Below are 13,265 nucleotides of genomic sequence, written 5' to 3' on the forward strand. Positions count from 1 at the left end.
GCCAGTTGACCAAGCAAAAACACTCCAAAGGAGGGCGGGCATTCATGGTTGGGGTACTTCCATGAGGTCAGTTGAGGTGTAGGGACGGTACTGTCGGTTGAGGTGTGCAGACGCCACGGAAAGTGGGAGACCTTTTTAAAAAAAGAGAAGCTGCTTTCTACCTTCCCCAGCTTTCTCCACCTTCAATTGCACCTCAATCCAACATTCCTTTCGACATCTTTGATGGTGCACCTCAAGCAGGTACCCCAAACATGAACGCTCACCGTGTTTGTCAAGTCTTTTGGAGTGTCTTTGCTCAGCGAACTCGCGTGAACCCACAACCCTCCATACCACAGTCAGCAGCCTTAACCACTGTGCCATCCGCCTGCATGTCAGGGCTATATTCAGAACTTGTACTGACTTCTGTTATTACCTAGAGCAGTCAGGTATCACCCTGGTTGTGAATTGGGTCACATTCATATGTTGAATCATTTGCTAATAATGCAGAAAGTCTTTTTCCTGAGTGGCTGCCTTGGTTTAAATGGACTCTCTCACACCTTTCCAGAATGGTCTTTTGTCATACAGGGTCACGCTGTCTCATTTAAAAAGGGCTATTAGCATAGCAGTCACCAGTGTGAGGCTCTCGGTCTAGGAAGCAGTATGAACATCAACCAAACAAACTTTGCAGAACTGTTTTAGCTAGTTGTGCCTAATGTTAGGTACTTTCTTAGTTAGATAGATATTGATCAGAGATTTGTTGTATTAGAAATGTTAGTGGAGACAGATTGACTAGCTCAGGCTGTTAACTGTTCAGTAATGTACTTGCAGTGCAGACTGCAGGCAGGTCAAGGTTACAGGCAAAGAGCTGTTAGTGTCAACTGTAATGCTAGTCTTAATATTTGTCTTAATGTGTAAGGTTATGTCCAATTGTTTTAGATACACACCACGAAAACAACAGCCACACACCTTGACTTTTCCTCATGTTTTGGCTAACGTTATAGCCAGCTGCAAAGCTGAGAGACGTGCTTATCGGGTGACGTCACGGTTCGACAGCCCAGAAAGGATTAATATTGTATAGCAATGCTTGGTTGGGGGTCTTTTGGGTTTCCGGGCTGCTTTGGCAGCCTGGGGGTTGGAAGATCTCTGGACTGGAAGTGTTAATTCTTGCCTGTGACTCTTTGAATAAACCAGCACGGTTATATTTTTATATACTCAAGTGGTCTGAGTCGTCCCTCGGAGTTCCTGGTTTGAAAGAACCGGACAAGGCTTTATAATAGAATAGAGCCTTTACTAATAAAGTGGTAACTGGGTGCACGTGCTCACACATAGTCCATATTATGTTTAAAAACAAGAAATATTTCCTTGTTTGCTGTAACAACAATGCTTTGTTGTCATTTCTGTATTTTGCCACCTTCATCAAAGATGCAGGCTCAGTTTGTGACACAAGTTACCACTTAGAGTTAGAACGTAACACCAGTACCAACAGAGCAAGAGATAATACATCTATTTCTTTGCCAAATAAGAATGCCTATACAGTATATACAATACATACTACCAAAAAAATGTGTGGCATTACAAGTAGATCAACTCCCAGGCAGCATGGAAAGTGAACAATCATAACTGTATTCTGTAACACATACATTGATACTGTGCCTTCACCAACTATTCGGACCCCTTCACATTTTGCAGACTTAAATCATCTGAAGATGGCACATGGTTTACAAAACACCTCCCATATAATCTGAAGGATGTTGACAGGATCTGACAAAGAATGGGATAAACTGCCAAAATTTTGTTTGTACAGACGTAAGCCAGAAGACCTGAAGCTGTACCTGCTGCCAAAGGGGCTGCTACATAGTACTGAATTAAGGGTTTGAATGCATTTGAAAATACAAGATGTCAGTTTTTGATTCTTAATGTATTTGCTAAAAGTTGTAAAAACACGTTTTTGCTTTGTGATTACGGGTTACTGGGTGTAGACAGATGGGCAAAAATCACAGTTTTATACACTTAAAGTGAAATCTACAGCACGTGCAAAAAGCGTGTAGACTGGACAAGCCGGGAATCAAACCACCAATCTTCCTGTTAGAAGACAACCTGCCCTATCTCCTGAGCCACAGCTGCTCATATACTACGAACCTCTCAGAATTTACCTGAGATCTAATCATATACCAAATGTATTTTATGCCTAGAGTGTGTTAGTACCTGATCAGCTTAACAGTCCAGTTTAGCTGATACTGCTTTACATTTCAGAAGCAAATACTGTGCTTTGTACTCCACTAGGCTGGTCACTCGTTACTTTTCCTATTATCAAAATATAAGCAACCAATAAAGTATGGGGCAATGCTGACAGTATAAAAAGTAGTTAGAATGAGCTCCACATTTAGTTGCACCATTAAAGTGAAGTTTATACATTCATGTGTCAGTAGTTGTTACCCAATTACACAAATATATTATTTTGAAAGGCACTTTTAGTATTCTAGGATATACAGATTGTTCTGAAAACATTTCTCCACCTCAGATATGAGCATAATGCAAAAAAAGGGTCCAAGGTGTATTAGTGAACCTACCTATCTAGTACTGGTATCCTAAAACACAGAGATTAACAAATTCTCTGTGAGATCTGCTAATTACACGCTGACCTGGAAGCAGACACGTAATCCTAACAAGGAAATCAAGATAAAATCATGACTGCTGTGGTATATTTGGTCGTACCAACCTGATTAGCCTTAGCATTCTCACAGACAAACGTCTCATAATTGGTGGCAAATGTTGGAGCGTTGTCATTGACATCCAGCACTCTGATGTAAACAGGCACACGGCTGTTCTGTTGCAGGTTGTCTAGGAAACACAAAGATAGACACGAGTTTACATTAATAATCATTTCTTAACCTAACACCTCTATACATATGTAATGTATTTAAAGCTTTTTCCCTTTTCCAAATATCTGACATGACAAAGAAACTTGAGGTGACTTATCCTGTAACTCATGTTCTCCGATTCCATGCGTGAGGCGTTTCACTGTGGAGAAGGAACTTGCACTGTTATCTTCAGAAGCCTGTATATCATTATTCCTGCCAGCACTGGCAGGCGCTGCTCACTCCTCCCCAGTAGAAGAGGTTCATGCAGCGTCACTCGTCATTCAAGATAAGCCCACTTCTTCCTCGATTTATGCTAGAACGTGTTCTGGTGAGAAGCCTCACTCATAATATCAAAGAACAGAGGTTATGGGATAAGTAACCCCGAGTTCTCTTTCAAACATTCGTTTAGTGTCTCACTATGAAATGCAGACTCTGTATCGTCAGACTAGCTTATCTTCCTGACTGACTGCCAGCCTAGGAGATGTAATGTGAATGTGAGCCCACACTCAGAATGGTGTGCGCCATGGATGATGATGCAGTGAAATCCAGCTGATAAAACTAAGCAGAGGTTAAAGGTGAAGCCCAGTTTTCTGCTGTCTTTTCCATCTGAACAAGCCCAGAAAGAGCACACCGTTTTCTAGTGAGCTTCTGAAACAAATAGCTGATCAGGCTAAAGTTTTCTCACTATATGCATGTAGAGCTCTCACTGGACAGAGTATGTAGAGTAAGTGCTCATGCCAAAGGGAGAAAAAGGGAAAGGACGGTAAAATGCCCCTATAACTACAAGGGAACACACACCAGGCAAGAAGGTAGGATTCGGCCTAAGAACCACCTTAGAATCACCTTGCCTGAACTGTTCGCATCGCGCATGAACAGACAGGTTGAGAATATCACTGACACATCGCGCTGATGTAAGACCTTGCAACAGAGCCGTCTTAACGGATTGTGTCTTCATCGCTACCTTATGTAACGTTCAAATGCTGGCTGCGTCTAACACCTGAGGTAAATGCCAGGAAGAGACAAGTGATTTGGACACTGGGGGTGTCCCTTCATAAACCAGCAGACTAGGGGGTGCTGGCTTACCAAACAGTCTGCCAGACCCACATGACAGCTTGAAACAGCTAGCACATGCTTTAATAGTGGGAAAGGCCTTGTCTTTGTCCAACAGTTGAAGGACAGAAACGACCATCATCACCTCGCACTGGGATGAAACACCACTCATCAAACACCCGCCACCTGTCTCCAAACAAGGGTTGTGTGGATGGGGTTGCAGCATCCTCAGCAGTGATAATGACCCCTGCGCCCTCAGGGACAAATACACTCGGTGCTGTTTTCTCTTGTGGCGGCTAAATTCAGCCCAGATTTGGGTCACCACCTTTGTGAATAGACATGTTTCCACACCTGAACAAACCCACATTAGACCACAGTTTCATTACACTGTCTGTGCTCTGAAAGTGGTTGAATTTAGAGAGATTCCTACGAAACACATATACGTGGTTGGCTCTGACATTTTTTGTAGGTTATGGCAGACCCTGGAGCCATCAGGTGATCCGCTATCATCCTAGTGTGCTCTCTTGCTACCAATGCTGACCTTGCAATCAATAGCCACTCATCTGTGTAATTTGCAATGCAGATGCCCTGGTTCTTCAACAGACCTGGCAAGATGGCTGTCTCTTTGCATCTGACAAGCATCTGAGAACTGAAGGGCAGAACCAGATACTGGGGATTCATTAAAACAAATCAAATCTATCAGAAGTGTTGCATTGTCTCTGTGCCCTTTGAACCCTGGAAGACCTCTGATGTAAAAACATTCTTGCAGGAAACTGTTTCACTAAGAGTAGCTTTAAACCAAACCAACAGATGACTGACAAAATGGTGATTATGGTAGGACTGTGGTTTTACATATGGATTTAGTCCTTAAAAATGGCAATTAAGCTTATTTTTGGGCAAAAAGGTTTGCATGTGCACTAACAGCAAACAAGCAGCTGGTTGTTTCTGCACCTAAAGGTAGATTAGAGACCCTGCCACGTCACAGCAAACATTCAGAGGTGAATTCAATTTGAAAAATTCCAGTTCCTTGATTCCTGTGTACTTACTCAGCTCCGTGGCGATGATGGAAATGTTGTGCCAGGCGTACTCTTCTCTGTCCAGCCCCCTCAGGATGAACACTGACCCGTTGCCTGCATGGACGTTGAACACTCTGTCCATGTCCGTGCGCCGATCAACAGAATACCTGCACAGAACACACACAGGGATCGGCTTTTAAACCTGTGCACTCAGGCTTAGTGGATGTGTGCTGTGTTTCCTGGGTGAGGATTACAGGGTACAGTCACATTTACAGAGCTTCTCAGGTGTGAACCAGAGTGGAAACAGTCACATTTACTTGGTTAAATTGACATTCTGTTGATTTAGTGGTTTCAGCAGGCAGGAGGTACTGCAAACAAGGTACTTCTTTACAATCTGATGATACTTCCTTTCTCTGCTATTTATACCAGAGAAGAACACTAAGGAAAAAATACTTTCAGTATCAATCCAAGCTGCAGTTGTCCCTCAGAAGAAAACAAACTTGTTTTTCACCTGCACAAATAAGCCTAAGCAAATCAGTTTAAAGGGTCTGTTTATCTGCTGCCACAAAAGTACAATGGAGCTATTTGAAATTTGCTAATGTGATATATTTTTAAACTCATCAGCAATATTCTTTTACAAAAACAAAGTGATAATTCATGACCTCGCTGTTGACCAGTCACAGTGAAGTCTTTGGATTATCCATGCTGTTGTTTCTGGAGGGAAATGTTACCATAACAAAATTCCGTTCACTGCCATCATATCTGAAGATCAAATCAATGATTCAAATGTAAAGTACAGCTGAAGTATCCAAACCAGGACTGGAAGCTGCTGACACCCTTTTACAATTGTTCTCATTTATTTTACCAAAAAAAAAAAAAAAAAAAAAAATCAAACACTGTGAAATTCTGAAAATTGACAGCTCATTTCCCCTCTGCAGTTCTAACATTTATTGTTGCTTTCACATTGAAGTGTATAAGTGCCACCATCTTCTACTGAGCCAATAATGCATTAAGTTAGCCTCTTTGATCAAAATGGATCGCCACTGCTTCTCTACTTCTACTTGAGCTGTTTAACCCTTGTACTTCAACCAAATGCCTGTCATATGTCAGACACAGCTTCTCGAATCTAAATGTTTAGTGCTGTCTGTGTTCTGGTGGCGTCGTAACACCACAGGAACAAATAACAAGTGATTCTTTAAGTTCAATCAGCAACATGGTCCCTGGTGGGAGAAGTACTCAGATTGTTTACTTGAGTACAAGCAGCAATACCACAGTGTAAAAATACTCTCTTACAAGTAAAAGTTCTGCATTCAAATTGTCACTTAAATACAAAAGTATCAGCATAAAATAAAAGTAAAAGTAAGTAAAAGTACTCGTTATGCAGAATGGCACAGTTCACATTAATGTACATGATATTATTGGACCATTACTGTTGGTGTATTATTGTGTAATGTTACAGCTGGTAAAGGTAGAGCCAGTGTTAACTACCTTGCCTTGTATGCTTATACTTTGATGTACTTTACATACTGTTGGGTAGCTTGTGAATTTGCTATCAGGGATCAGTAAAGTATCTACTGTATTTTGTTTAATCAATCTCAATCTGAAATGCAACTACAGTTATCGAATAAAAAGTACAATGTTTTCCTGTAAAATGTAGTCAAAGTGTGGAGTGGCAGAAAATAAAAATACTCAAACTACAGATATCTCAAAACTGTACTTAAGTATAGCACTTGAATAAATGTACTTAGTTACCACCTCTGAAGATGATTAACATGACAACAAGAGAACACATTTATTTCTGCATGTCATTTCCCACACAGTGGGTGGACTGAGTAGAGAGGTAACATCCTGTAGCTGCAGCACGGAGGCACAGCAGCACTCAGCAAACGCATCAGAGAAACCTTGGCACATGGAACTAAAACTCTGCACATGACTACACAACTAGTGGTAAGTAAAACGTTGTATTTCAGCTGAACCGATTCTGTAGCATATATGGTATAATGTCTGCTCCAGAGGTAAAAGTCTTGAATAATCTGTCCTGTGGTGATGATGGATTTGTAAGTGTTTGCAGTCTCACACACACACGAGCCAACAGGTTAACCAGTCATGTTGTTTTCTCTGCTTCCCCGACTACTGTGATACATCAGTGTGATTAATGGAGTAGCAGAGATCAGGAGGGTCAGCGTAAGAGGAAGCAGACCCCCGAGGGGAGACTATGAACTGGGCTCTCAATGCACCGTTGCACCTTTCCTCCCCCCTCCTCCTGCAACAAATGTTGTAGTGTCTTTATCTAAACACTCCCTCCTCATCTCTGCCTGCCTCTCCTCCACCGCTGCCACCTCACACGGGACAGCAGTACCTCTAACCTCATTATGTCCATGTTGGCGCCGGGCTTTCCTAATTGCTTTTCTAATATTCCCAATAATTCGGCTGGCTGGGTCCAACCCGTCTCCTGATTAATGAGAGGGAGATAACAGCGCGCCCCGTCCTGACCGGGCATCCAAAGTGCTGCTCTCAGCAGGCAGGCAGCTGGCTGTAGAGGAGGCCAGGCAGAAGGACATGGAGGGCTGCAGAGGTGTTAGTGCTCAGTGGGTCGGACATTTCCCCCTTTCCTGGCTCCAGAATCTACATGACTGGCTCCCAGCAGGATTCAGAAGAGCTTTTTCAAGACTGATTTGGAGACTTGTTGATCAAGAGCTGTCTATTTTGACCTGAGCTGAATTCAGGACATGTAAGTTAAATGTAATTAATGTTTCAAGACTTATTTAAATTATACTTTGGTTCTGTAGATGCATTTGTTTTCATTAGTGATTAATCTTAATCTTAATTTAAAACCACTTCAAATTCACAGGAATGGGACAGACGTGAGGTCACTGACCTTTGACCACCAAAATCCAATCAGTTCATCCTTGAATCCAAGTGGACACTTGTGTCAAATTTGAAGAAATTCCCTCATGTTGTTCCTGACAGATCGCGTTCACAATGGGCTGAACGGACGTACAACCTTAAAACATAAGCGGTGGCTACGCTAAGGTGACTACACTAACACGTTTCTGACTTCACTGACCGCCTAATAAAACAGTTCTTTCATTCTGAACTTGAAATATAGTGCACATATAATGCACATCATTGTTCTCCACAGTTTTTGTGGGCAGAGAAGCCCCCTTACATCATCCTCTCTTGCTCTTACTGCTGTTATTTTGCAGGTGAGGCCCCTAAAAAGCCCAGAATGCAATGCAACTTTCACCCCCTGGCGTCATTGTGAAAATTTGCTATTTCTCATGGAATTGCTCATGTTCAGATTTCTGTTTTTTCCGGTACAGACCACTGTTGAAACAAAGATCAAAAGCTCCAGACCAGTTACTAAACAGACTCTTTAAACTTTGGAGCTCAACTTCAGCCCAGTTTATCCTCTGCAGTTACATAAACCAAACATGTAGAAATATATTTAAACCCGAGGGGAATTGATGACATTTTCACTGTTTATCTCCAAAGTTCACCCTTGGTCAGCTGAAGACTGGGCACAGCATTGTGTATCACTGAAACCAGGACTATTACTAATCTTTAAGAGCTGGCAGCTCCTTGGGACAGAGTGATCCATCATGCCGTCAGCAACAAAACTCAGTTATCGACTTTTGACTTGAAACCAGGAATGGAAACATCTTTGTTTTGATTTCAGGTTTCACAAGCCTGAATATCAGAATAGTCCTGATACTGAGTTACTGTTCAAGTGTATCTGCATGTACCTGTGTACCACATATTCTATGCTTACTGAAGAATGTGTGTGCATTCATCCATGCCTAACTGTGCACGTGTTCGCGTGTGCGATGGCAAGCTGTGGCAGCTAATACAGATAACCATCTCAGTGACTTCCTGGTACGAGGCAGCCCCAGGGCCTCCCGGCCCTCCTCCTCCGCTGTGTGACTTTAAATGCCACGGGGCAGTTTCCTCCTTGATGATGGGTGATAAAAGAGAATGATATCATATTTGACACCTGCAATAAAGTGGTGGAACTTCAACCTTGAGAGCCAACTCCCTTAGTGCATCATAAAAATGAAAAAGACTTTGAGACAGAGTCGAAGGTGCAGCCTCTCACCCTGCTGCCATCACTCTCATTTAATAGAATACTCACTTAATTATGTCTCCACGAACTCAGTTATGAATGTGAGGGTTGTATGTCCAACAGAACAAGGTGTCCCTCTGCCAAGGCCTCACAATATACAGTGTTTTATTCTTTTTTGCTGCTTCTGAGCCTTTCGCATGATAGTTAATGGTTAAATAACCGACTCCGTGGGAGCTGTGACGCTGCTTGGTTAAAGCAAGTAATAATATCGACATGTACTGTAATAATACTGTATGTGTAATATAAGCTTCTAAACTCAAGGTTCACTTGCATGCCACAACCACGTTTTCATAGGTTAGTTACACTGTTGATGGGTGCACAGCACATTACCTGATACACAGACTTTTTAAATCAGGGTCTGTGAGCTTATTGTACTGGTCTGATGGAGGTCCCAAGACACTGGACATCACAACACAAATAGTAAAGTGAAGTTTACTTGGACCACAAATGGTAGGTGTGATCTAAACACACAGATTCTACCTCTTTTATTAAATCCCAAATGACTATAAAATCCCTAGAAGGTCATAATGTTTAGCCCCTGGGGCTGATACAGGTTCATTTATGTCACATATAAACTGGAGACTATAAAAGACAGTAGCTCCCTAGTTAAAGCATCAAATTCAAGACAAATTGTCTCAAAGCTGAGACCTTTCAAATGCAAACTTCACAGTTTTTGTTTTTTGGATGTATTTGTCCTACAACAGGAGGCAGCTGTTGGTTTCCATTCATGTTTGACCAGTTTAAAATGTAAATTCAAATCACGAGACATAATTTTCACCTCATAATTATCAAATTAAATTGTGATAATATTATCACAATATCTACAGAAACTGTGGAAAACTAAATAATGCTATCTGTCATATTCATCTTTAAGCATCGTTCTACTGGCCTTTCTGGTAGAGGACATAAAGATGGTCGGACCGAAGGCTCATAAGTGGAGCTTGAGTTACAGGTCTTCAGAGGTACATGTATGTTATTTAAGTCATTTGGAGAACAGCCTGTCACATTTTTATACTCTACACAAATTAATGGAAACCAATGGCTGCCTTGAAGTGCATTCAAAAAATCTAAACCCAACACCACAGTTTGTTAAAAGTCAAACATGTGGCTCAGTACCTGATGAGACTGCTTTTGTCGTCGGGGTCCGATGCGCTGACGGAGCCGATGATGGTGTTCCTGGCTGCGTCTTCTTTGACTTCCATCACATAGCTGGCGCGCTCAAACACCGGCGGCTCATCCACATCTTCCACGACGATCTTGATGGTGGCCTCGTCCCTGAAGGGCCCCATGGAGAAGAAGTGAGGGTTGATGTGGACGTTTTCCACCTGAACACGGAGACTGTACTGACGCTTCTTCTCATAGTCTAGCGGCTGGAAAACACAGAGAAGATGTAGCTGGTTAACGCACTGTTACTTTGTTTTCTTGACTTACAAAGATAATCCCTTTGTGATGTGTTGCTTTAATCGTACAGTAGATTTTGTCCCTTCATATTTGCTTTTAAACATTTGCATGCAGCTACACGTTCAGCTGTTGATTTTCGGGAATGCTAATCTCTATTCAGAGCATCCTGCCACATTTAATTTCAGGTCAGATTGGGATTTTATTCATTAGACTGACAATGTTTTCCAGAGCATCTTCTAATGAGCGTCTGTGAGGGGGCTCGGCGGCTTGTTCAAGGACACTAACAAGGCTGGTGATGGACACACATGGGCTGCTGCACAGATCAGACCTGGGCTTTTCTGGGGCATGTAAAGGCCTTTCTCTAACTGCTGCCACATCCTGAATAATGTGACATTTTGGTGGGAAATTGATATGACAACAACATGGGTGGGTTGATTTATAAAAATGGGATTCTGAATCTGAGAGGTTAGTGCTTGTTTTAACCACAGAGTATAGAAATGTTCCAACTCACATATGCAAAACAGTGCACCTAATATAATCTTTTTCTTTTGTTTGTTGTTTTTTTGTTTAGTGAGACAAAGACATGCTACCTCATGCAATGTTTGCGCTTTTCAAGCTGATTTCCTGATCCCGTTCCCACATTCTATGAATCACAGTTGTGTCTCAGTGTTTGCTGGGCAGCAGCTGTTCATTCTGGTGTCGTCGTTTTTGTTAAACGAAGAGATCAATATATCATGTTACCTTAAAGCAGCAGAGGAAGACTGGCGTACCAGATTTTACTCAGCTGTTTCACTTGACTTTATATTGAAAGGTGGCAATATGTTAAAAATTTATATTTTTGATTTGGTGAGGTTGTATCAGGTCAGCACAAGTGTCAAAATGTTCATCTTTTGATTAGGATGGTTAGAAAAGATTAAAAAGAGCTAAAACACTGATATTCTGTTGAAGGACATCTGTCGAGCCCCACTATGTTTATAATTTAGGTACAGTAATTGACTAATAAACATATTGGTAATGCACACACATTTCTAAACTTTGGAAACTGCAGCCCTCCTAAACTATATTTATGGAAGACCTTTTCTTACTCATTTGTTTACCTACAAACAAACAGCTTTCTTATTTTTTATGTATGATCCCCTTTAATCCGGCATCTACTGCTCTCTTACATCCTATAATTGCAGAACAGTGCAGGATGATTAGTAGCTTGACACCTGCATGATAACAGCTAGTATGTTCTGTTGTGGATTTTAGCTCTATATCTGTACTTATACGTCCCTTGCAGGCTGCCAGCTGAAAGGATGTCAGGACCATGATTGGTGGAAACAGCCAAAGCTTAAATAATCCAGATGGAATGAGCCATTTTCTGAAGACATCAATAAGTCATTGATTTTTTTGTCATATTGTGTTAAGGTGGAGGGACCACACATTGCTTTGAAGGACCAGTACAAGCAGAGATGGGACACACTCCCACTTGACAGGCCCATTTAATTAGCAGGTTCAGAATTAGGGCACGCTCACAATCTTCCCGCACACCACATCCATTACAGCATCGCCACGGCTACAAAAGGCAATTATGTCATCTTGCACTTAATGAGACCATGATGGAAGGAATTGATCGAAGGCTGCAGAGAGGGCGTCTGATAAGGCAACCGCCAGATTCTGTTGAATACATCAGAAACGGAGCTGAGCACATCGCTGAGTGCTGCGATCCATACTGAGCATCAATATTTCTGCTTTGGTCTCAGCTGAGAAGAAGAATGAATCTCACTCACAACACATGTACTGGGAGTGTGGGCAAGTGTAGCTTCAACTCCAATAACTCTACTTTCCATCCTCTGGCTGTGAGAGTGTATGGAAATAAAAAGTTTCACTTTTGATTTTTTTTTTTTTGTTTTTTTTTTTTTTTAAATCAAACAGCTCATTGTGTTGTTTCCTTTTTTTTATTGTTCAAGTGAGAGGTGTGATGTTCATATACTAGGGTGTTGGTATGGTTTCTGATGTGGGCAGGGCAGAATGAAAGCAAGGGACAAAACCAAAACTATGTGAATGTTTGGGGTTTTTTTTTAATATCAATCTAGCCAATAACACATACTTAACTGACATGACCACTGGTGGCTGGCTAACCTTGGCTAGGCGGCAGGTGGTGCTGATTTACACACCGTACTTTGACAACACAGGGTGGAGAAGCTGGAATAACAACAGGAGGGCTGTGGGCAGCTGAGAGACACAACGTCCTGTCCCACTGTCACTGGGTTTATCAGACAACATTTATTGTATAGTATTTATCTCATCTTTGTTTCTTGTTCTGGCACCCTTTCTCCATTATGTTCCTGATGTGCTGCACAGGAAAAGCAGCGTGTTAGCAGTGTAGCAACACTCAGCTGTTGACAGACAAAGCACTGTGTGTACAAAGTGCACGAAACATAAGCAGTTATGCAGCATGTGTAGGCTGCTATATTAATAGAAGTGTATCTGTTCTGTTAATGTTGTGGACATTATGAAAGTTACTAGTTATCTGAAGAATGAATAAACTCTGCCAGCATGGAGAAAGGCATCAGACACAACACTAAAACATCTCCTGTGTAGACGTCAGAGAGCTGTCAGCATTTTCCTGACAAAGTATCTCTACACTCTGTGCATTTATACCATTTCACAGAAAGAAGTACCACCTCTGCTGTCTAAAAGAAGACAGACACAATGTACATTCCAAATGTTACTCAGTCATCCTTAACTTGCTGTCTGTGTTTGTTGCCTCAGGCAGTTTTGCCAATAAACCCCTCAAGCTAATAAAACAATAAAACCCAGATGCTCTTTTCATCTTAACCATTCCTCTGA

General features: G+C 41.7%; 1 protein-coding gene across 3 annotated transcripts in view; it reads right to left on the reverse strand.

The window, feature by feature from the left end:
• The window catches only part of LOC109962224 (cadherin-10-like), a 65,021-nt gene that overhangs the window by 6,678 nt on the left and 45,078 nt on the right, over positions 1–13,265 (reverse strand). For all 3 annotated transcript variants that reach the window (XM_020603767.1, XM_020603752.1, XM_020603760.1), the window contains 3 exons: positions 10,146–10,399; positions 4,937–5,073; positions 2,699–2,820 (listed from right to left, as the gene is read on the reverse strand). In XM_020603767.1, the coding sequence (XP_020459423.1) occupies positions 2,699–2,820; positions 4,937–5,073; positions 10,146–10,399 (513 nt within the window). The remainder of the gene's footprint in view (positions 1–2,698; positions 2,821–4,936; positions 5,074–10,145; positions 10,400–13,265) is intronic.

The sequence above is a fragment of the Monopterus albus genome, unplaced genomic scaffold (genome assembly GCF_001952655.1).
Source record: "Monopterus albus unplaced genomic scaffold, M_albus_1.0 scaffold3.1, whole genome shotgun sequence".
Lineage (NCBI taxonomy): Eukaryota > Metazoa > Chordata > Actinopteri > Synbranchiformes > Synbranchidae > Monopterus > Monopterus albus.